Source organism: Felis catus, chromosome D1, assembly GCF_018350175.1.
Source record: "Felis catus isolate Fca126 chromosome D1, F.catus_Fca126_mat1.0, whole genome shotgun sequence".
In the NCBI taxonomy this organism is placed as follows: domain Eukaryota; kingdom Metazoa; phylum Chordata; class Mammalia; order Carnivora; family Felidae; genus Felis; species Felis catus.
Window position 1 is genome coordinate 101636107 of NC_058377.1, and position 25657 is coordinate 101661763.

At 39.6% G+C, this 25657-nt stretch overlaps 1 protein-coding gene across 2 annotated transcripts in view; it reads right to left on the reverse strand.

Moving 5' to 3' along the window:
* Window positions 1-322: 322 nt before the first annotated feature.
* LOC109492144 (fatty acid desaturase 2-like protein FADS2B) overlaps window positions 323-25657 on the reverse strand; it is a 30082-nt gene continuing 4747 nt past the window's right edge. Inside the window, exons 2-12 of one of the 2 annotated variants that reach the window (XM_045039302.1) lie at window positions 21116-21226; window positions 19321-19518; window positions 17716-17817; window positions 13142-13267; window positions 10289-10349; window positions 7531-7607; window positions 7239-7336; window positions 6164-6260; window positions 3806-3885; window positions 2355-2480; window positions 323-926 (exon numbers count right to left, since the gene is read on the reverse strand). In XM_045039302.1, coding sequence (XP_044895237.1) covers window positions 845-926; window positions 2355-2480; window positions 3806-3885; window positions 6164-6260; window positions 7239-7336; window positions 7531-7607; window positions 10289-10349; window positions 13142-13267; window positions 17716-17817; window positions 19321-19518; window positions 21116-21226 — 1158 coding nt within the window. In that variant the 3' untranslated portion in view covers window positions 323-844. Of the gene's footprint in view, window positions 927-2354; window positions 2490-3805; window positions 3886-6163; window positions 6261-7238; window positions 7337-7530; window positions 7608-10288; window positions 10350-13141; window positions 13268-17715; window positions 17818-19320; window positions 19519-21115; window positions 21227-25657 lie in introns of both variants that reach the window. The other variant, XM_045039301.1, reaches the window with a different exon arrangement.

The window sequence follows — 25657 nt, forward strand, 5'->3', positions numbered from 1 at the left end:
TGCAAAGCTTGGAAAATGCCTTGACACAGCCTGGGGCCTACATTACAGAAAACAAATCTCTTTCCTTCATCAGAGTTACTCAATAGCAAGGCACAGTATTTCCACTCTTGTGGGTAGGAATTAGGCAAATCAGTCTTATACTCAGGACCAGTTTATGCTTTAGCAGAATGCCGGTAATGCTAAAATACGGAAGCTTAACCTCCTGTGTCAGTGGATATTGGGCCTGGATGTAGGGAGCTCCTTAAGAGATTTTATAAGTTGGAAGAAAAATACATACACACCATAATTACACATATGCCATTACAATAAGAAAAATCCAAAGTGAAGATTGAAACATTTAAGGAGACTTTAATGTTAATTATGCTTAATTTTTAGAGAAAAAAGAGGCTCACACATTTAAGTAAGGAATAAGCAAAAATTTGTATGGTCAGCAGAAATTTCTTAAATACACCATTCTCTTCTAAGGGCAACCGTGCTATTTTCCCAAGCGTCCATCAGAGGTCTCTCTTTTGTCCCACTTCTTCTTATACCCAGTTTCTCAGTGAGACTTTTGCCTGGTTCCCTTGCATATGCCCCAGTGATGGAGATGATCTGATTAGGTCTATTAGTAGGACTAAGTTCAAGATTCTATAGAAGAAATAAAGAAAATTGGCACCCATTTCCCTTTTGGCACCCAAACCATCTTGTGTTTCCATTGCTTTGCAATTGCAGAGAAAACCTTCAGGGAAGGGGTTATCATGTGCCCTTGGGATTCACACTCCTGGAACCGCAGGTATGCCTATGGCATCAGCAGGTAAGCAGGAAAGAGCTCTTGCACATTCATTAACCCCCTTCAGAGACACAGCTACATGTGTGTCAAGGCTGATGCTCTGCTTCCTGTTTCATAGTAAGCATCCAACCAGAGGGTTGCAGATTTCTTCAAGTCCCTGTGGGAGAGGTAAACAAAATCATCAGTAGATGAGACTTTAATATAAATGGAGATGCGCCATGGCCCATGCACTCCTTTACTTGGCTCAGGGAAATGTTGTCATTTTCAGTTATGGCTGAAAGATGTCTTTTCTGTTGCCCAGTGGAGGGAAACAAATACACTGCATTGCATGTTAGCAGATGATTTCACATTTCCTTTAGGGAGGGGGTTCAGTTTTTCTTTCATTTTATTCTTTTTTGTACCCCAGACTATCAACAGTCCTTTTCCCTAGCATTAAAAAAGAGCTTCTCTGAATCTCTGTAAGATAAAGCATATACCTCTATACCAACCCATCCTATTACACACTCATCATATTTTACAATGTGAAAGGTGTTTTTCTAGGCTCTGGGAATACAGCAGTGAGTAGGAGCAACATGAGTCCCACCTATGTGGAGTTCCTCATCTAGCTTGGGAGACACGTATTAAATAATTTATTACCCACGATGTTATTTGTTCATGATTGTGATAAAGCTCACAAGTGAAGAGAAGCTTGTGCTAGAGCACCTGCAAAAGCAGGTGACAGGTTGAGTCCTGGGGTTGAGGAAAGACCAAGATGAGGAAAAGGCATTAATGAGCCTTGGAGAAGGGATGGGAATCGACAGGTTTTTATGAGGGGAGGCCATGGACTGGAAGAACATTCTAGGCAGAAGATAAGGGGACAAAGGACAGGAGATGGCAAGGGACAGGGAGTTCTGTAGCAACTGAAGAAGGGCCAGATCTCTGGAGGGCAGAAAAGTAAGATGGGCATGGTAAAGAGTATGTAACTGGAGCACCATCTAATGGTCAGATCAGGCCAGGCCTGGCCTAGTTGGCTTCATTCAAGACACTGGCAATTTTTTTCCTAAGTCCAAAAGACAGGGAAACTTACTAAAGTCTGATCATAGGCTGTTAATGTTCTCTGTGGAGCTTTGAATGCACCAAGATGAGTACTGACTTTCAGTTCTGGTGGGTTTCTCTGCTCTTGGTCAGTCACCTCTCCCTGATCCATACAGTTATGTCCCTGGACCCTGTAGGCATTTAGTTTGCAACTCTGGACCATGATTTGAGAGTCCCTCCCAGCACATAAATTCTAAAGCAGGTCAAGGTTCTGTAGGGGATATACAGAGTCAAATAACATGCAGCCCTGGTTTTAAGAAGCTAGATACTTAGTAGTAGGGTAGCAAGGCATTTTCACTAAGAAGTGCCCACAAGGCAGTAGGTAAATGGTAAGAATTATTTTTTAACATTGCATTGTTGATGTTCCCTGAAGGGTCTCATGTCCATGCTGGGCATACAGATGTCCCTTAATAAATAGCTTATGGGTAAGTGATTCACAAGCCAGTGAATAATGTGGAGACAAGCAGTGAGGGGGAAATGAGAGCTACGAGCTGAGAGACTCTGTAATTACCTGGTGATATCTCCAAATGCTTTCAACAGGGGCTTGTTCACATACTGCAATCCATGCTTGGCACACAGCAACCTCACCAAGGGTGCCACCTTGTGATAATTATGGCATGGCATTGTGGGAAACAGACTAGGGAAACAGATACAGGAGATACAAAACTTAGATCAAAGGAGCAACTTGAAGGAGTTTTTGTTCCCCTATTATTGGATAAAACTCTATTAGCAATGCAGACCTTGACATTGTACAATACTTCTGTTCCAGGAAGCTCAAAATCTGTTGCCAGAACACTCCAATCTTATCTCTCAACCCTCTGTAAGCCCTGTGGGTGGCTAATGTTTGGGAAGACCTAAGAGAATTACCTCTATCAAATATATTAATTTGACCAAGTCATATGAAAGTATAAGATTTTCTACCATTCTGAATTATCTAGAGAGCTGGAGGGGTGCCTTGCTGACTCAGTCAGTGGAGCATGGAACTCTTGATTTCAGGGTTGTAAGTTCAAGCCCCACACTGAGTGTAGAGATTACTTAGCAATTAATTGCCTAGTGAGCTGGAGATACCCCCCCCCTCCAATTCTGTCTCTGTCTCTCTCTGTGGATACCTCTAACTCCTGTACAATAAATGAGTATTCAGTAAGTTTTAGTCAAGGTGTATGGGGGAAAGTTCTAAGATAGGAATAAGAAGGGAGGAGAGATGGGTTTTATTCAAGGCTTTTAATTACCATCCAGGTGAACATTTTAGGTTTTAAACTTTACTTTGATAACATATGAATAATAAGCTTTCTTGCTTTGCCGAGATTTTAAAGGAATACCATGAGAGAAAGGATGAGAAAATCCCATGAATAGGTATAAGAACTTTTTCCTTCTCTATCACAGATACAGCCTAGATGAAGAGGAAAGATGAATAGGAAAGTCTCTTCCTTGAATATTCTGCCGCGATTGACTTTCAAAGTACTATCGTTTTCTCCTTTGGTACATGTGCAGATAACTACCTATTAGTAAAGTAGTTCAAATATCATTTGGAAATTGCAGCAGAAACTGGATTTCAGTTGATTGTTTTGTAACCTTGGCTCTAAAGATATAGATACAGGTTGATATTAAAAATAAAAATTAATTTCGACATAACTTTGTTACACAAGTATCATGATTTTTCTTGGGTTTTGCCAACAAACCACATGCAAAGAAAACAACCACCAATTCCTAAGTCCTTGGGAATCTACGAACTGAGTCATTGTTATTTTTCCAAGATTTCCCTCCATTTACTCAATTATTACGCCTTATGTTTTTCTTTCTTCACTTTCTTACCTTTGAAGTTAATAGAATTTAGAGAATTCTGATTCATTTTTTCCCTCTGAAATCCCTAGTCTAGGGCTCTGTTCTGGACTGTATGGAGGGTGAGGGACTGTTATAAGTGACAGCCTTTGCCTTTTATCATGGACTGTTTCTATCACTCACTGGTGCTCAATCTGGAAGTTCAGATGCCCAGTGAACCAGTCATTGAAAAAGGACTGTTCAACATTACAGGTGGTCAAGACCTGCAAAGAAAAAGCTTACATTAGATGTAAATAAGCCCATGTGTCAGATTAAACAAATTAAACCTTTATTTATTCTCTTTAAGTCAATTAGTCAACAAGTATCTGTTTTCTGTAAGAAACTTTGAAAGATAAGAAAGATACACAGTGGGGCCCCTGGTGGCTCAGCACATTAAGTGTGCAACTCTTGATTTCAGCTCAGGTCATGATCTTTGGTTCATGAGTGTAAACCCCTGGTCAAGCTCTGCACTGACAGTGAGAAGCCTGCTTGGTATTCACTCTTTGTCCCTCCCCCCAACCCACACTGTTTCTCTCTCTGTCTCAAACAATAAATAAACGTTAAAAAAAAAAAAGCACAGTGTCAGGTCTCAAGGAGCTTATGATTTATATAGGCTTTTAATTATAGCTTTATAATTTAAAAAAGTGATAAGAGGGGCCCCTGGGTGGCTCAGTCGGTTGAGCGTCTGACTTCAGCTCAGGTCATGATCTCGTGTTCGTGAGTTCAAGCCCTGCATTCGGCTCTGTGATGACAGCTCGGAGCCTGGAGCCTGCTTCAGATTCTTTGCCTCGTCTCTGCCCCTCCCCTGCTCATACTCTGTCTCTCTCTGTCTCTCAAAAAATAAAGTGTTAAAATTTTTTTTTCAAAAAATAAAAAGATGATAAGACATATTGCTAAGAAGTTTATGCAATGCAATAGATATGAAGAAGTATGTGGGATTTGAGGGGCTAAGTCACCATCAGCCCTTGGATACAGAAAGCTGTGTCACGAATGATGACTGGCAAATGGGAAGTGGGATTGTAGGATTTGGGTAGAGACTGTAGAGATTAGAATACCATTTCCATACAGTACATTTGAAGGACTTCTAAGTGAGAAGTAAGGCAGTTAATTGTTCGACCATGGGTTCTGAGAATAGAAATGCATTTCAGTAAAAGTAGTTTCCTTTGAAATCTAATGTATTTTATTTACACATTTAAAATCATTATCTTGAGAAGGAGTTCATAGACTTCTCTAGGCTTCCAAGGTTAAGAATCTTTATGATTGCCATTTTATTCGCTGCCTTTCTAAGGTTGGGGTTGTCGCTATTTTGAATGTCATTTTTGTGGTTGTTCTATGTCAGCGTTTCTCAGAGTGTACTTCAGAGCACCCCAGGTTCTCTAAGAACCTTTCAGGAGATCTGCAAAGTCAAAACTACTCCCAGAATACCTCTAATACAGCATTTGCATTTTTCATTTCCAATTTCTGATGCTTGTGCAGTAGATTTTTTTTTTCCAGAGGACTCTAAACCTAGAATGGCATCATCAGTTTGATGTTTAAAATGTACTGGCTTTATTCTTGTTGTTTTAAAGTTAATTAATAAATAAACTTTTAAAAATTCTCAGTTTTAGTTTCAAATATAGTAAATATCAATGGCTATAACCCACATTGAAAAAAAAAAGCTCACTGAGGTCATCAAAAACTTGTACGAGTATAACTTTGCAGAGTGTAAGGTGGTCCGTGACCAAAAAGTTTTAGAACCAATACTCTGCTTTAATGCAAAGTCCACTGAATTTGGGAATGAGCTTGGAGAAGGAAGTGGTATAATCATGGCCTAACTACTGGAAGGCTTAGGAGTCAAGGGGATTCTATACTGATCATAACTCTGTTAATCATTAACTGCATGCTCAAAGAGCATGCCGTGTCTCCTCTCTGGGTCTTTCTACCTATAAAATGACGTGAAGTGACTTCCAGGGATCATCTAGGTGTAAAATTCATTTTGTGATTCTAAGAGCTCAGATTCACTTGAAAGACTAGGTCGGGTGGGAGACAGGTCAGCAAATATTTTCCAGAAAGTGCAAGGCAGTAAATATTTTACTTCTCTGTCATAGTTACTCTGTTTTTCTTTTATAGAATGAAAGCAGTCATATATAATATGTAAATGTACAAGCACGGCTGTGTTCCAATAAAATTTGATTTACAAAAGCAGGCAACGAGCTCCATTTGGCCCTTGGACCGTAGTTTACTGACCCTTAGTTTAGAGCAAAGGCTCTGAAATCAGACTGCCCAGGTTTAAAACCTGCTTTCTACCACTTATTAGCTGGGCAATATCATACAAGGTACTCCACTTCTTCATGCCTTATTTTTATCATCTGTAAAGTGGTAATAATCATAGCACTCGCAAAGCAGTGGGCAGTGCCTGCCTCTTAGCAAGCATTTCATAAGCATAAATTATTATCATCTGAGGTAACTAGACTTTAAATCAGTATAATCAGAAGGACCTTTTCCCAGGAACTCCACCATTACCTGAGCGCTGAGCCAGTCCCGGTTCTCCTCTTTGCTTATTCTCATAGGTACATGGCTCATCTGGGTAACATATGCTACCCAGGGACTTTCGAGAAACCTTTCAGAGAATAAAAGGAGAAAGTGATGACTTCTTGGGGTGTTTCAGTTCCCAACACTGGGCTGGCACAACTGCTGGAAGATCTGGCTGAGCAACTGAGGAAACGGAAGGGAATCCAAGATTCCAATAAAATGGAGGTCACTTGTTTTCCTCTTTGGGGACACTTTATGTGTAGAGATGACACACTGGGTTTTGGGCACAAAACCAGCCTTGCAGCCTGATGTATGAGTGCAGTGACCCCAAAGTTTTCTGTAGCATCGGTGCAAGGATCAAAGGATACCTAGGGCATATGCAAAGTGATCGACAGCCTCGGCTTTGCCATCAGGTAGAACTTGGCTCAAGTTCTGGTGTGGCACTGCCACTGGCCCTTACTTGCTCTGTAAGTTTGACAAATGACTTAACCTCTCTGAGGTTTCGATCCCTTAGCAGAAAAATGAAGATGATGCTATCTACATTACAGGGAGGTGCAAGGATTACATCAAATAATATCATGCAGGTAAATCCTTTATCAAAGTTGTGATGCCTAGTAGTTGTCAATGGCATTATTATGTGAGATTTAGGATAATAATGTGAAAGAATGGGAGAGGAATAAATTGGGAAGTTGAAGAGAGCTGTTTAGTCTGAAGCCATTTTAGTTTTGGGGAAATCTCTAGTCATAAAGACTGTCCTTCCATTATTCTTGGCGAGGTTATGGTGTCCAACTGGATTACAATTCTAAAGAACTTGGGGATCAGATGGAATTCTTCAATTGAGAATTAAGTATGTAGGAAGAAAAGGACAAGATTGGGCAAACTCTTTTTTCAAATGACTCTTCTTATTCAACTATTTCAACTTAAAAAAAACGTTTTTATGGAAATGTCTCAGCTACGGAGCTTGGGCATGGTGTTCCAATCTTCTGCTAATCACAAATATCTCAGATAAGGAATGTAGGAGAATCATATAGGTTATGGGAATAAAAGAATATTCTTGCTTTCTTACTTGACCAAAAATATGAGCAATATGGTTCCGAAGATTCCATAAAAAGGGCCAAACATGATAAAATAGTGGATATAAAAGCTGCTGACCCAGGCAAACTCCTGCAGAGAAAAGTAATTGACAGTTAAATGCACTGGACACAATTTCATTTCCCTTTCCCCAGGTTAGGGCCCCTTCTCACACTGGCTAAATCTTATGCCTTATTGCTCAAGGAAGCTGCATCTAGAAGGAACCAGGCATTTTCCACCCCTTTTTCTACCTGATCTAGCTTCAGAGGATGAGTCAAGTTACTTACCCCCCAAGACTTTTGGAGGTACATCATTTCCATGGACATCAGGTTGGCATACACAGGCATTAGGAGAAAGAGCCCAACTGAAAAAGAACACAAAGAAAAGATGGTGAGTAAAAGATGATGTAAGTAAGCAGAAATCTATCTCCTTAACATGCTACTCCTGGAATGTTGCCCCTGAGAAGGGATGAAAAGTGGAGATCCACAACCACTTTCTGGACTCCATGGAGTTCTTTGAGTCTCTGAGGCTGAACCAGGTTTTGGGTCAAGCTCTCTCAAAGAGACTAAGAAAGAGGAAGCTTTGAAGATTTGAATCATTCTTGATGGAGCAACCCAGAAGAGCTTCTGCTGCAAAATTTCAAGCTTTTTCAAGGTCCATGGAATCCATCATCATCACAATTTTAGGAATGGGCCCTGTCACAATATGTCAAGGTGGCAGAAATGCAGAACCTGTACTCACTTTCTGACCGGATGGTTATTTACCTGCTTCTCCAGGACCAGGGGTGCTGTCTAGAGCACAAAGCAGTGTGTTGGAGTCCTGACTTTAGTCGAGCCCTCTTCTCCACTAGGTCTCAATACTGGGTTTCTGACTCTCAAACTCTACAAACTCTTAGCATGAATGATTTGGTCCAACCTCCACACTGAGATACTTCAACAAACATGAGCATAGTTTTAACAGTTCAAGGCCATGCCTCTGGGATGACCCCAGCCCCCTTACAGTTCTGCCTGAGAAAGTTCAACATTGTCAACTGAATTTACTGTTTGTTCTAGCCAAAGCTGACTGCAGGCCTCAGGCTTAGACTATTTCTGTTAGAAAACTTACAATTGTAAAATACTTTCTCTGACTCTTTGTGATTGATCTTCTACAACCCATAAATGCCTTTATCAAAGACCTGAGAGTCATTCCTTTGAATGTAGTAAAATCAGGATAGGACCCTATCTCCCAGCCTCTGTACGGGGGGCAATAACCTGACATTTTTGTCTATGTCCCAGTAGGACAGTATTTTTTGGTTGAGAACCACTGATCTAAAGGAAATGTTTGGGGCCTGCCCTAATTTTGTCTCATTTCTCAAATGCGTAAGCATGTTTAGGACGAGCATAGCTTGGGGTTCCACGAAAACTTTCTTTGTGAGTTGGTATGGGTTTGATTTTGGTTAAGAGCAAAGTATTTTTGCTTATGATATTTTATCATAGTCAGAATTATTTAGCTTCCCTATTTTCTTTCAAGCCAGAACACATATTTAGGTTTATATATATTTCTTTCAAGCCTGAACACGCATATATATTATATATATATTTGTACATACATATGATTTTCACTTAAATTGGGTGAAAATATCATAAAAGATTTCCAGTGACTTGTGGTTTTGTTGTTGTTGATTTTTAGAGAGCACCTGAGTAGAGGAGGGGCAGAGAAAGAAGGAGAGAGACTCTTAAGCAATCACACATTCAGCACAGAGCTCAACTTGGGGCTCAATCTCATGACCCTGGGATCACGACCTAAGCCTAAATCAAGAGTTGGGTATTTAACCAACTGAGCCAACCAGGTGCTCCATGTGACTTGTGTTTATGAAGCGGGCATTTAAACATTTGCAGGATTACTGAACCTCAAAGATTGGTTAGAAATGCCCTGTACTTTCCACTGAGAAACTGAACACATGTGTTAACAGTTATTATTGCTCCTCTTGAAAGCTTTTTAATTTTAGGTTTATTTATTTATAATCTCTGTACCCAACATGGGGCTCGAACTCACCACCCCAAGATCAAGAGACACATGGTCTGCCAACTGAGCCAGCCAGGAACCCTGAAAGCTTTTTGATACACAAGATCCCAGTTTAGAAATTAAAAACTTTATGTTACAAAATATACTTTGAATGATGGAAGGTTTCCTTTGTGTTTTAAAATATCTTTACAGTTGATTGTTCAAATACTGGCTTTCTGTAAAAAAACTTATCATGATAATTTAGACTGTTTGCATTAGGATATCAATACATTTTGTTGTTTGGGTAGTTTTAATTACTACCTTACACACACACACACACACACACACACACACACACACACATTCTGCAGCTGTATGTAGACCATGGGAGCAACCCGCTTCCTCTCACACAGTAGCTCTCAGGTGCCGTTTATTCCTGAGCTTCTGTATTCTCTGGCTTCATAATGTCAGTGCTTTGGCATTTCTTTCCTATTTTTCCTCCCTATCAAAATACCATTATTCTTTTCTTCTTGACAGGTGTTTAGTTTTCCTATGATAGTCTCAGATGCAAGGCTTAGATTGGCATCCTGATTTCATCCCTCTTGAACTATCTCATTAGACGCACATTAGAAGTACCTATTTGTAGGATGCCTGGGTGGTGCAGTCAGTGAAGCTTCCGACTTGGGCTCAAGTCATGATCTCATGGTTTGTGAGTTCAGGCCCTGCATCAGGCTCTGTGCTGACAGCTCAGTCTCAAGCCTGCTTCAGATTCTGTGTCTCCATCTCTCTCTCTGCCCCACTCCACTCACACTCTGTCTCACTCTTTCTCTATGAAAAATAAATAAATATTAAAAAAATTTTTTTAAATACCTATTTGCTTTTTTTGCTTTCCTTTTCAGACTTTTGCCCCCAGGAAGTCTGAAATAAGACATGCTACTTTTCCAAGTCACAATAAAACATGGCCTGGTCTCTCTGTGAGAGCATTGCTGTTGTGCCGTCTGGCTTGACAAGGGCTTGCTTCAAGGACATGGTATGATAAGGAAAGTGGCTCCAAGGACTCACCTATGTAGAAACACAGGTGCTGCTTTTCATAGTTGATGTAACTGATTTTCTTCTTGCCATTCTGAAAGGAGAGAGCATAAAACTAAAATAAGAGACAATGCTTGTAGTCGTTAATACTCAAGAACATTGCTCTGTGTGTGTGTGTGTGTGTGTGTGTGTGTGTGTGTGTGTGTTTAAAATCTCTATGGAAAGAGCCACATGGTCAGAATTTGTTGGCTGTCACACTTGAGGCACTAGAAGAACAAGAACTGGAATAAGAGAAAATATTGCAGCATCTTTTTTCTTTAATTAAATGTGGGTAATTCTTGCATTTGACTACGGGGATTGTGATTTTTTAAAAATTCCTATGGTAGCCATTTTGAAATTTTTTTGTCCTTCTATGGAGTGGAGTGGTGATCAAAAGGGAATATTTCTGATGGGTTTTCCTAGCTTCTCTTCACTATGGTGTTTAGAAGTCTGCCTGAAGCTCAGTCTCCATCTCCATTCATTCATTCAACAGATATTTGTCAAATAGTCATGGGTAGAAGATATAGGCATGGCCCCTCTTATCTGTCCCATCTTCTCTCCTTTGTGTTCTCACTGTGGATCTCACACGTGATGGACTATTTATAAGGTGCAATGATATTACTAAATCTTAATGCTGGTAATTCGATTCACTTTCTAGAAGAGTCTCCTTAGTTAATTTATTGTATGCTTAGTTCACAAGGACAGCAAACACCCTGAGGGGAGGCATAGAGGTAATGGTTAAACTTCCAGTACCTAGTAAACATACAATTAATGCTCAGTTGAAAGAAAGAATGAATGAATCAAATTTACATCTGCTCTGTAGTTTTATGGTCACAACACTACGGGCAGTGTTTGATTTCTGCTGTCCCCCATTCTGCTGATACCTTCCCTCCTACATATAGATATCTTTTTGCATTTGGATGGCAGGGTTGACCTTTTCTGCTCTTACTATGATAGGTAAAAATAAATAGCATAATGGTGATGTAATGAGAACCATTTCCAGTTACTCTCAAACCTGCAGACATTTAAGTAGTGGGGAACATGGGGAAAAGAGCAGGTGGAAATTCCTGGGAGCTGGCACACCTAAACAGAGGACTGATTTTGAGTATCACTCCAAAGGAGGACTCCAAGTCTTTCAGAACATGAGCACAGAACCTGGAAAGTAGAACGTTTGAAGAAAATGGTAGAAATATGACAGTAAAATGAGAATGAAGAAAAAGTTCAGGGCTCATCAGAACCATTTTTTATGTAAAACAACTGAATTTTAGAGTTTAAATAATTTCAAGCAATGTCTCGGACAGTAGTAGCTCTGCAACTGTATTAAATGGAGCCCTAGGGTCTAGCGAGATGTTGACGAGCAACTGTAAAACTTGGAGAGGTGACCTCCACCATTTGTGAAGAGGCAGCATGCATACTGAACATAGCCTTAAGGAGGTACTTCTGGGGAGGGGCAGCCTGCTTCATAAAATTCAGTAAGACAAACCCTTCTTACTCTGTGGGGATGATTAGAGCAATCAAAGTATCACACTTTTGTTGATGAGCGTAGGAGTCCACAAACATCAGGCAAGTCCAATTTGTTTGTGGAGCCATTGTCAAAAGCAACTGATTTGTGATGGCAGCCAGAGATTTTTTTAAGATTATTTATTTTGAGAGAGACAGAACAAGCAGTGGAGGGGCAGAGAGAATAGGAAAGAGGATCCAAAGCAGGGTCCCTGCTGACAGCAGTGAGCCTGATGTGGGGGTTCAAACTCAGGAACCATGAAGTCATGACCTGAGAGGAAGTCAGACGCTTAACCGACTGAGCCACCCAGGCACCCTCAGAGACTTTTAAAACTCTAGTCAAGGGATGGTTTCCTAATTCAGTGGAGAAGAACATTGGGTCTTCCAAAGCTGGGAAAGCTTATTTTCAAAAAGTTGCACAACTTTTGGTTTATGTAGCACAAACCACAGGCAGCAACTGACAGAGCTATTCTTACTTTTAATAAAACTCCTAAGTTGTTTTAGGAAATAGCAGCCTCTTCCTAAGCACCGGACTCTCGGGATCTACCATTTCCCTAGAGGGGGGAGATCTTTCTGTGATTATCCTCATACCTCCTTTGTTGAAGTAAGACTTTCTCCTAAAAAAAAATTGGTAATAGTCCTTTACATGATGATTTTAAGTTGAGGCTAAATAAAATCAATAACTGAAAAATTCTGGAGTTGACTTTACCCTCCCTTTTCTATTGTTTAACAAGTCCAAATGAGAGGTGAGATCTCTAAGTGTCTTAGAAAACATTTGGGCTGTGGTTCATGTTTAAATGAAGAAAATGAACATGAACTAAAAATACCAGCACAGCCTTTCCTCACTGAGCTAGACTTAGTTGAGATAGCTAGTTATTCAGATATTTGTGATTTAGTGCTTATTGGATGTACTGATACGTTTTTTTCTGAGCGAATGTCTCATCCTCGTCCAACTTTGGAAAGTCATTGCCAACCTCAGTCATGTGGTTTCACTACCTAACATTAACTTTTGTTGCCTTACAAGTAGTGAGGGCCACTGGGCAGGGATCTGTCTATCACCAGGATTGCTCAAGCAGAGTGATACGGGTTATCATATTTCCTGCTGTTGGAGATTGGCCACATGTCCTTTCAAGTCACAGAGTCCCATGCTTCACATCTTCTTCTATTCATACAACCTCAGAATCAGTTACTTCACATCTCTATACCGGACATAAAAGAAGGAGACGTGTTCTGAGAACATGCTTGAAGTGGGAACCCTCAGCTCGATCTTTCCAGGACAAGACCATAGACATTTCCAGGAACCACTTCCAGGAACGTTTCTCATGTTTGCAGCAGCTCTAAACATACCTGGGCAGCCTTCAAATATCCATTCACATAAAGTGGGCCTGTATTAATATCTGGGTCTTTGGGGTAGATGTTTGTTTTTACATGATGTTGGAAGTGTCGGTGATTCCACCAGCATGTTGACAGGCCCTGAGAAGAAGAGAAGGTTCATTAGCTGCAAGATTTCTCTCCTGGGATGTCCTTCGCTCTCAGAGTTTTCTGCATGCATCTCCAAAGTCAAAGTAAGATATCTGAGCTTCTGGAACTTGTTCCCTGACTGCTGGGTCACAGAATGGCTCATTGGACAGAGCCTTTCAAAGCCTACAATCAAATAATCATGGGATCCAGGAACACAAATTCAGGCTAATGCAACTCCTGATCATGAAAATTCACAAAAAACGGTAAAATGAAATGTTTTTCCATCCTTTATTTTTGGTGGGGGTCCTCATTTAAAAAATCCTGAAGGTAGGAAGGGCAGTTAGTATTCTTATTTTACAAATAAAGAAAATTCAACTCTAAAACTTTAATTAGCTCTCGGGAAAAAACGGTCCTAGGAATCCTGCTTTAATCAGTATTTCAAAGAATCATGGATCTGAAATGATTTTGTAGGGGGCTTGGCTCAGATTCTTGCATGTTCAGGCTTCAATGATCTCATATAAATATAAATGAGAATAAAAATATTTTAACTGATGCCGAGTTCAAATCATCTCTGATTAGGTTGCTTATGATTTTCTTTCTCAATGACAGTATAAAGGTTTTAATAGAGCAAGGATTTGGTAGCACATCAGTGTGGTTTCATACCCTGGATATATAAATACTGCTGTGTGGCTTGGGTAAATTTCACCCTCTTTGAGGCTCTATTCCATCTGCAGTAATGACATTTACCTCCATGGGTTGTTTGGGGAGACATGAGATGATGTATGTAAAATGTTGGCATACTGAGATATTCAATATCTTCTCCTTTCCCCTATTACATAAATTATTACATAAGAATAAGCAGTATTTGGTTTTTATTGCATATTTGATATATCTCAATAACTGGCCTATACATGTTTTACATCGTCACTGTCCAATATGGTAGCCATGAGCCACATGCTGGCTTTTGAGCACTTGAAGTGTGACCAGTCAAATTAAGATGGCTGTATTTGTATAATATTGGATTTTGAGGCATGGTATGAAAAAAGGAGTGTAAAATATCATATTAACAACTTTTATATTGATTACATGTAGAAATTATAATATTTTGAATATATGTGGTAATAAAGTTATCTTTTAAGATGTGGCTATGAGAAAATTTAAAATGATTTATATCATTTTAATGTGGCTTAGAATTATATTTCTGTTAGACTATACTCATCTAGACACTATACATCCATGGTAGAGGGGGAAGGGAATGTTTGAAAATCATGTGAGCATTGCCTTCTAGTCTTATTGCAGAGTCCTCTCTTAGCAAACCCTCGTGTTATCATCCCTCCGGAGTGATAGTCTCTTTTTACAACTAACACTCCCTACCATCCTTATGGTGGAATCTCTCTTCCTGCATCCCACTTCTCTTCCCTGAATCTCATGCTTGAAGGGGAAATCACTTTCCAAACATTTCCTTGTGGGTGTTTCGTGATATGTCAAACTCAAGGTGTACTCATCAATTTTCATTCCCCCTGTGGGGTCTCCATTGCATTCTGCTCGTCTCCTACCAAACTGCATACCACCCACTCACCCTTACAATTGTGCACTTTCTCTTTGTTTATCCGTTCATTATTTATTTGGAAATACCTCCCATGCATCAGACACTGAGCCAAGTATTTGCTGTATAAAGTTAGAAATGATAAAATGGAGCTCCCACACTTATGAAACATACAACCCAACAGGAGCAATACAGAAACAAGGGCACTGTGATAAACAATGATTCACTTTGTTAGTTTAATCCTTTGTGAGCTAACATTTTGACAGTACCCTTGCAGTAAATGACTATCTGTGGAAACTGGTAATGTCAGAGTAATTATGGGTGTGATAAGGCAGCTGGCTCTACCCTCACCCCTCGGTCTGGAAGCCACAATTACTGGAGGTGAGGGATAGTGATCCAGCTGAAAGTGAAGATAATCAGCTACATGCAAATAGGTTGCCCCTGTACCAAATTCCATATAAGAACCACCCTAAGTCATTCCTCATTTCCATGTTAGGTCCTTTCTTGGTGCATTATAAGGATTCTAAACATTGTTCTAAAGCCATTTTGGGGCTGAATTCAAATCCCTGCTACTGGGTGTATGTGGCGTTGGGTAATTTCCTCATCTGTGAAATGAATGAAAAAAATGTTACAGGAAATAACATACTTGACACTCCCCCCCCCCCAAAATTATTTTAGGATGTAGTCATGGAAACAGGATAGGCCAGATTTTCAAGGCAGATCTTAATATCAAATATTCTATCTCTTTGTCCCTATAATGACACTTGATTCTTATAGTTTTCAAACTGGGCATGCTGGGTGATGGGGAGGGGATGTCGAAAAATATGCTACAGGGAGTCCATTTTGATTTGAACATTGCACAGAAGTCCAAAATGTGTGCAGACATTTCAGAATGTACTTTCAGAAGGGCTCTTTTGCTGCACACACACACACAAAAGCAAAGACCAGACGTACACCATTACTAGCACAGGTAGTGAAAGCATATTCCAACAAAATCTCAATATATATTTATGCTTTTCCATGGGGGAGGGTAAATTGGCATGAAATCAAGTTTTTAAATTTAAAATTGTAATGTATGTAGAAGGTGAAGTTGTTGCTGCTTCTATTATAATTTTCTTTGTTACTTCCCTCCTTCCCAGCTTTCCTTCCCCTAGGTAGTTTACTCTGCTGCAGATGATTGAAGCCTGTATTCATTTTGCTCACAAATTGCTGGTTTTGCCTGCAAAAGGCCCAGTGCACTCAATTAGCTTTTAGAGCATTTCCCATTTACTTCCTCTGTTCATGAGTTATCAAGGTTGTGTTCATTTCAACTAGTGCAAAACTTGTTTCTGGCAACACAACTCATAGAGAAAGAGCAGTGTACAAATTTGGACCAATGGAAAAGCAATGATTTTTTTTAAAGCACCAGCAAGGGTAGAGCTTGAAACATTATATATATATACTGACACCAGATCAACTGTCAATTATCTCCAGGTCACATGAGTCTCCTTTTCCCTCTGACTTCCTCAAAACAGGGGAGGGAGAGTGGGAGGGTCCATTACCTAATTCTTTCTGTGGGATTTCCTTCTTTTATTCTGTGGTAAAGATTTCTGATTGAACACAGAAACAGTGTCAATTTAGCACTAGTGGATGGAGGGCAGAACAGTGCACCTACAGGAATTTCCCAGTTAAATAAAACATCAAATAAAATGAAAATATGAATTCATTCTAACAATTTTGAGTAACAGGCATAATTCTAATAGGAACCCAGATCCCACTCAGTGTTACTGAATCTACTTAAACTTTGTTTGCTCGACTGGAAAGAGGATAGATAAGACGGTGATTTTAAGTATCTTCCAGTTCAATATAAAACAACAGTGCTAAGACAAAACAAAAGTGCCTATGAGTTTTTTCTAAAATGAGCTGGCTTGAATGCAATATTTGGCTTAGTGGAAGGCTCAGAGGCATTTCCCCCTCCTCCCCCCCCCCATCTGGGCCAGTGTACATAGTCACTAAATCTTAGAATGTCCTAGAAAAGCAGACATCCAGTTTAACTCCTAATATTAGAGATAAGAACATGGAGAGTCAGATATCAGACAAGATCACACAAGGGGCCTTTTCAGAGTCAGATCTAGCACCCACTCTTAGCAGTCCTGTACTGTTACCTTGGTTCACCCATCCATCCATCCATCCATCCATCCATCCACTCAGCAAATGCTATTGAAGGCTTACTATGTGCCAAGCACTCTGCTAGGTGCTGCAGCATAGTGGCACATAGGACAAAGTATATGCTCTCCTGGAGTTTGGGCAGGGATACAAGGCCAACTGCCATCATCATCACTGCTGTTTCCAGCCTTCTGGGATTTGCAGCCCTTGACTCTTGAACAGTGCCATCTGACCTGTCTTGTCCACTTTTTCTCTTTCTCTTCACTATTATCTCTTTGCATCCTTTCCTATTTCTTCATAGACCTGTCCTTCTAAGACAAATCGGGCTTTGCTAGATTCCTGTAGCTTCCCAGCAGTAAATATTCAGACTCCTTCTAGAAACATTCCCATTCGTGATTTTACAAAGCGCCTCTTCATTTATTAAGGTACAATTGTTCTCCTCCAAGGTGGTTTCTTAATTGGGTACCAGGGACTGGGCCAAAGACTTTATTAGTGTAAGAAAAAAAAAACTGTTGGAATTTCCTAAATAAAAATAAACCTTCCCTTATAAAAATTCCAAATTCTAATTTTAACATATATATTATAATGTCATATGTGTATATATATATATATATATATATGGTATCTACATTTTTATTGTATTTATACTTATTTGCAAATATATTTATGCACAAACACTTTTTTACTCCTATCAGCACACAAATTTGGTAACCATAGTCTTAGGAAATGAATTTTGAGAATTCCATCATGCTCCATGAACATCCTGTACCTTGAGATGACTCATCATAAATTTTTGCATCAAGCGGCTCCACTTGGAGTTTGGAAATATAGAAATGTGTCCCAAGTCATGTTGCAGAAGAAAACACTGAACCTAGAAGAGATTAAGTTGTTGTTAGAGAGGTTGAGGAGTTAAGAAGAAATTAATCAATGAGCCTGCCCATAGATTCAGGAGCCCATTGGAGAAGAATGGTGGGGGATCTCATGTGGCCCCAAGCCAAGTTCACTTTCTATTTCCCACACATTGCATTCTTTCCCACTTGTGTGCCTTTGTGAACTGAGTTCTTTCAGCCTAGAACATTTTCCTTACCACTGTCAAATCTTCCAGTGAGGAGGACAAAGAGTATGGCCTTTGGAGTCAGGCAGATTTGGTTCTCAGCTGTTCTTTACCATGTATGTGTTGCGCAGATCTTGGCATGTTACTCAGTAGCTCTGAACCTCAGCTCTTCCTCTGATAGGTAGGGATAATAATACCTTACTCATGGACTGTTGGCAACTTAAATACCTCCAAAGTGCTTGGCTTATGTTAAGCACCAAACAAATATTTGCTTCCTTTCCAGTTTCCAAAAGAATTGCTTTTCAAGGAATAAAGCAAGTTGACTTTACAAAAAATAAATAAATAACATATCATAAATTCTGGAATTAACTTTGACATTAATTTTCCATAAAACCTTCCCCAGTTATCCCCATGAGAATTAAATGCCTCTTTCTGCTTTAACAGCATATGCTGGTTCCTCTCTTTGGCACCGATGTCATTCTGTCACATAGAATGTTTACCAGTGTGAACATCGGTCTCCCCAGTGGAAGACTCTTTTCCCCAGGGAAGGAACCAAGTGCATTTCCTTTCGTGTACCCCCCCCCCCCACGGTGTTGTGCTCACAGAAAGCCGTGTTCAGAGATTCACACTTCATTCAACAAAGATTTATCCAATGCTCTGCTGGTGCCAGTTGTTGATTACAATTTATGGTGGAATCCATAAGTTCAGGTTTTTAAGTTTTTATATAAATTCCAGTTAGTTAATATACAGTGTAATGCTAGTTTCAGATATACAATACAGTGATTTGACACCTCCGTACAACCCCCAGTGCTCATCGTGACAAGTTCACTCCTCAATCCCCATCACCTGTTTCATACATCCCCCCACCCCCTCTCCTTTGGTAACCATCAGTTCATTCTCCGTAGTTAAGATTCTGTTTCTTGATTTGCCTTTCTCTCTTTTTATTGGTTGGAAGATGAATAAAAGATAAAGGTGAGTGTTACATGGCTGAGAAACGACTTCAGTTACTGAACTGGTATGGATACAATTGGGCAAAGACGAGCATCTGTCATAAATTAAATATTTCTTATGTGGTAGTCATTGTGCTAAGTGTTTTACACGTTAACTTGTTTAGTAGAGAATATTTACATAAAAATTGTTATCCCGTTTTACAGACAAAAGACTGGGGCCTGGCAAGATGTGATAACTTGCTGGTGTCAGATGTGGATTCGTAGCTTGCCAGGAAGTGTCAGGAAGCACCTGGTGCAGGTCTAAAGGGAGAAGGAAACAATTCTGAATCGTCCCCTAAAGCCACTGCTTGGTTTTAGGGTATGTGCTTACCTGGGAAATTGTGAGAAGGCAGGAGATGAATATTGTCACAGGCCAGCCACTGCCAAAATGCCACACTATTAGCCAAGCCAGAGTTTCTAAAATCAAGATCTGGGCGATGTGAAGGAAGAAGAACACTGGGTTGACCTTGAACATGTTCATGGCCTCTAATGTTCTCCGCAATTCTCGGAAATCTTCCACCAGCTGGGACTGAGAAATAAATGTTCAAGGAAGGAATTAGTTCCCTCAGGGAACACAAATGAACACAATTAATAATCTCTTTTATTACTTTATTAATACCTTACTTTTAGGACTAGAAATTTAAGGATATTAACAAATTTAATTGAGCAAAATTAAAAACATAAAACTATGAGCAAACAAAACCTTTTAAAAAGGTTATGATAATATTTTTTTTTCAGGAGAAGAGAAAAAATGGGTAGTGATTTGTAAACTGTCCTCAAACTGTTTTGGAACTCAGAAAGAGTAGGGTTTGGGGGGGCGGGGAATCTAGGGAGTTATTGTCTAACAGTTGTCTTTTAACCATCAGTATTGTTTCAGGTATTGATTGATCACCGATTATGCTTCAGGGAACTGTGTGGTCTATATGGACTTGTGTTACCATACTTAGTGGTACACTTTACACAGAATTTTCTACCTCATCATCAGATCAGTTTGTGCAAAGGGCCCTTTCATTAAAGATGATGAACATAGAAAAATGCAGTTCATGTAAATTAGTTCAAAGGAAGACTTTCCTATGAGCTGCTTGATGGGTCCCTAGGCACAAGGCAGGATCTCTTGTGGCATTAGTGTGTGTGTGCTGATGTGTATGTGTGTCTGTGTGTGTGGGGGAGGGTAAGTTTCCTTGTCCTGTGTGAGTGTAACATGATATGTGCATGTGTGTGCATGGTCAAGGCTAGTATTGGTTTACAAGCTTGCCAATCAAACTGGAGAGTCAGTGCAAGAGATGGGAAGACATATCTCTTAGCTTAATGACTAATGGGTTTGAAAACAGGACAGTTGACACAGTGACCAGGGTATAAGAAAGAAAACAAGACTATTCAAGGAGATACACAAAAGGAGAGAAATTTGTAGCATAAAATGTAAAAGCTATGAACATAATTCTAGAAGCAAAATTTTCATTTGGATTGGGGCCAGAAATAAGTGACTTGGAATCCCTGTTTTCTGATATACCAACTATGGGACTTTCAGATAGCAATTTATTTTCCTTGGACTATAGTTTCACCAAATGTAGAAAGGGCTTCTGTTATGATATATTCACATCTTTCATTCAATAGCTATTTATGGAGTCCGTACTATATGTCTGATCCTGTGCAGGTGGGTTCTTGAGTACACAGAGATAAGCAATATAGATAGATAGATAGATAGATAGATAGATACATACATACATAGATACATAGATAGATATTCCCTGCTCTCATGGAACTTACTTTAAAAGGGAACATAGACACAGACATCAAACATTTTTATAATCAGTCACTGGACAAAAATTGTATCTAGATATATCTGGGCAAAAAAAGAGGTACTTGGAGACATGGAAATTCTGTTTGGTACAGGCCCAAACATTTCTTTCCTTTTTACACAGAGGTTTAAGAATTCTGAGTGTCTAAGGAGGATGATGTTATATTGTAATGTGTGGAAGCTACTCATTTATGGTATAGCAGGTTCACCCAGCCATGATGTCAGGCATCTCACAGAAAATGATCAATTCTTGGATATGTCAGGAAACGATCAGCTGGCCTTTGTCCTCATCCCTCCACATGTTTCTGAGTCCTGAGACCCCACTCACACTTTTGTGTCTCTCCTGGCTAGGCTCTTCTGGGGCAAGCTCTCCGATGAGCAGCGGCTTAAGGTACAATTTTACAATGTCAAGGTCCAGGTGCATGGCTCTGAAGACGTCCTGTAAATCACAGAGAATTGATAGAGGCTTAGGAGACACATGCTTATCTACAGAATAGTCCCCTTCCTTACCTTATCCTGTGCCCATCTTGGGAATCAGCAGACTCTATTACAGAGGATTTCTTCTAACCCCAGGTTGATGTCTCCAGTTGAACAATCAAAATTACCCTGGGAGATACTTTGTGAAAGCTTCATTCTGGAGATCCCCCAGCTTGACGCACTGCTTCATTAGGCAAGCCCAACACAGCCAGGATATTCCTGATCATGGGAAGGGATCGCTGTTTACTTTATTGAGCACCAGAAGAATTAATTTGCTGGAATTAATAAGCCATGATGAATCCTTAAAGTCCAACATCAGGCTTGGTGGAAGTTGCCCACACAGAAACATGCAGCAACCATGACTAGCTGTGAAAAGTACATCTCCCATCAAATCTCCCTCTTGGTTCCTGGCCAAAGCCAAGAGGAATGAAACATTTGAATTAAGTTATTTTTAAAAAAACTGGTTAAAGTTGACATTGATAGTGTAGGATTAATTCACAGGAGAGAAAGGGAGCACAGCCCTTGAGGTCTGAGCTGTCTAAAGTACACGCTTTTCACAAAGTTTTTCACTGGAGGGGTCTCATCACTCTAAACAGTGCTAGGGCAGTCTCTGCAAGGGTTGTGACAGCCAGGCACATAGAGGTGACCAACTGCTTTTCCCCATCTCACGTCCATGTTAAGCAGCACCTTGTGGGTAGAGGCTATGTGAAGTGTGGTGGTTCCTATATCCTGCTTATATTTGGAACTAAAAGATATTCTCTTTCCTTCCAGGGATTTAAACCATTTTGGGGGAAGGAAAATTCTCCAAGAGGTGGACTTTCTAGGCTTTCTGCTAATGTGACTTTGGGTACAGGAGTTATTAACAGTGAGGGAATATAATCAACATCATAAGTTGAAAACATGGAAGCCACACCCACGACTCTAAAGTGCTGGTATCCCATAGTACTGACTAGGAAAATGGACCCTGGAGTGGCCTTTCTTCATTTAAATTCTGGTTTCTACTTACTAGCTGTGGAGCTATGAAGCTGTGGACAAGTCTCTTGACCTTGTCTGTGCTTCTGTTTTCTCTAACAGAAGGGTGATGACAATAGCCAACCAATTCATAAAGTTACTTTAGGGATTAAGCGAGTCAACATATTAGCCATCTTTCTTGTATGTATACTTCTAGTGCTAAGAACTTACTACCTACATTCCCTTCAATACAGCACCTCAGAGATTTTCTTCCTATACTCCAATGCTTAATGTGTAATGAACTCTGAATTATTTTAGTGAATATAATGAAACTTCCAAGTTCAAAGTGCAAAGCAATTTTAGATACACCTAAGAACTATGTAGAAGCCTACTTTCTAATAAGGTGTTTATGTAATGAATAACATGAATTAGAAGGGTGCAATATCAGGTTTTTAGACTTACTTCTTCTTATGGTCTCTAGGTTCAATGATATAAAAAGGGCTTTGTATTTGCTAGAACCAGTCCAGTCCCTACTTTCCATTCTGCTTCTGAGTACGTTACTCTGACCCCCTTTGGAAATGCTATACTATATAATTTCACATTCTACAACTTTAAAACTTAGTTTCCTGAGCCAGGAAGACAGCCATCCAGTGATTAAGAAGGCTATTAAGTATTTCAGAATGATCCATATTGGCAAAATATTCTACCTGTTCTTTAAGAGCAGATAGGATGGAAAACATTCTGGTGGATCAAGATAAGAAGGTATAAGAAAGGTAAGCCATTGAAATTTTATTTTACTATAAGCAGTCATTCAGAACCCTGGAGCAGTGTGCTGACAAAAACATTCTTCTGGGTTCATCGTTTGTTTGTTTGTTTGTTTGTTTGTTTGTTTGTTTTGTTGGTTGGTTTTGGTGGGGGTTTATTTGTTTGTCTTTTGATTCACAGCAAAATCCATAGGCAACACTGCAATAACAGATCCTAAAGACCAACAGAGTTTTTCCAGAATAGTAAGCCTTGCCCTGCCATGTGGACCTCTTTTCATTGTACTGATGAGCAGTACAACAAAGGAGTTTACGTAGACTTAGAATATTCAATGTAAAAGAATTTCCTAATAGAGTCTGGATATTGTGGAAGTTGTGAAATTCTCTTTTTGAAACACCTGTAAAAACAGGTTATGTTATCAACACACTTGGGCAAGTATATTCGTGCTGAAGGAAGGAGAGGGGGTAAAATGAAGGGGAGAGGGGATAGTGCTAACTTCTGTTGAGCGTATCTTGTGTACCAGACAATCTATGGGCCAACTCATAATCGTCACCTTAGATCTGTGAGGTTCCATCATTTGTGCTATAAAGATAAAAATACCAAGTCTTTGAGGAGAGAAAGTCTTGTCCAAAATGTCACAGCAAATAGGTAAATAGTAGAGCCAACATTTGAACTAAAGTCTATGTGACTTTAAAGCCATGAATCTGTAACAATTTATTCTATCCTTAACATGTATAATTCTTTTTCTGAAAGGCCTCTCAAGAGAGAAGTGATGCCAGATTGTTTGGGGTGATGCAAAAATCTGTATGTATCTGCTGGGCATATAGTAATGATACCTCTCCATATTAGGTTTTAATCCCCTGAATTGCTTTGCCTCTGGCTTCAACCTGCCTCTCCAGGCTTACCTTTCACTATCACCCTTCATGAGCCATTTGTCCACCAGACATCTTCCCATTCAATGAACATTCCATGCCTGTCTATTGTTCTGAAGCTTGTCACATACTGTTTCCTTTGTCTTAACTACCTTCCTCCATTTTCTCTCTATAAATACTCTTCCTCACCCCTCAAGATTCAGATTAAATAATGCCTCCACCTAACTTAGGAAAGTTATTTACCATCTCCTGTGGCTCCTGTAGCCCCTAGAGCTTTTCAAATTATATTATAATGAAACTGTGTACCTGCCCCCTTCTCTAGTGGTCTTTGTGTTTTTCTTTTTTAAAAATTAGTATAATATTCATATAGCCTTATATTGGCTTGAGGTGTACAAAAGAACAATTTGATATTTGCATGCATTGCAAAATAATCACCACAATAAGTCTGGTTAACATCTGCCCCCTTACATAGTTACCAAATTCTTTTTCTGGTGATGATAACTTGTATCATTTAATGATACAAGAGATTTAATCTCTCAACACTTTTCAAATACACAATACAGTATTATTAACTATAGTCACCATGTAAAACATTACAACCCCCATTATTTATTTATTGTAGCTGGAAGTTTGCACTTTTGAACTCCTTCACCCTTTTATCCCACCCGTACCTCCTGCCTCTGGTAACCACCAATTGGTTTTCTGTATCTATGAGCTTGATATTTTGTTTTCTTTCTTAGATTCCACATATAAGTGAAATCATATGATATTTTTCTTCCTCTGTCTAACATATTTCAATTAGCATAATGCCTTCTGGGTCCATCCAGTTTGTTGCAAATGGCAGGATTTCGTTCTTTTTTATGGCTGAATAGTATTCTATCGGGTGTGTGTGTGTGTGTGTGTGTGTGTGTGTGCGCACACATGCATGTGCATCACATTTTCTTTATACATTCATCTGTAGCTTTGTAGTGTGTACTGATATCAGGGAATCCAGGTGGGTTATTTCTCAAGGTTGCTTTGACTATTTGGGGTCATTTATGGTTCCAATACAAATTTTAGGATTATTTAATCTATTTTCATGAAAAATGCCATTGGAATTCTGATAGAGAATGCATGGAACCTGTGGATTGTTTTAGGTAGAATGTACATTTTAACAGATTAAATCTTCCAACCCATGAGCACAGAATACCTTTCCATTTGTTTGTATCTTCCTCAATTTCTTTCATTAATGTCTTAGTTTCTAGTGTGCAGGTCTTTCACCTTCTTGGATAAATTTGTTCCAACGTATGTTAGAGTTATTGAAGACGAAAGCCATGTACTATTGATTAAATTATTCCTACTGTCTCGTTTTGCCTGGAATATGGCATGTGGCTCAGTGGATGCCTGATGAATAAGGGAAAGGAGGAATGAAGAGATGAATATAAGCTTTCTCTAACAAAGAAAAAGTTGGGAGCATTCAAAAGTGTTGAGGTCAGAGGATACAGGTCTTAAGAACCAGTGTCTCTTCCCTACCCAGCATCTCCCATTTTCATCTGTTAGCTTTTTGACTCCCTTCTTAACCATAATCTCTACTCCTTAATCTATTCATAAATTTGTACCAACATTCATTTCAAAACGGGTTATTTCGACACAGGCCTGAGACAAACCCCTGCATTTACAAACTTAAGTACTATCAAGAGGTTGTCCCCTGCACAAAGGCACCCATCCAGGAGGCTAAGTATGGGCTGAAATCCAGCAAACATTCTGTTTGCCAAATCTTGTGCTGCAACCACCCAAGGAGTGTGCCTTCCTAATTCACACTAAGGCAC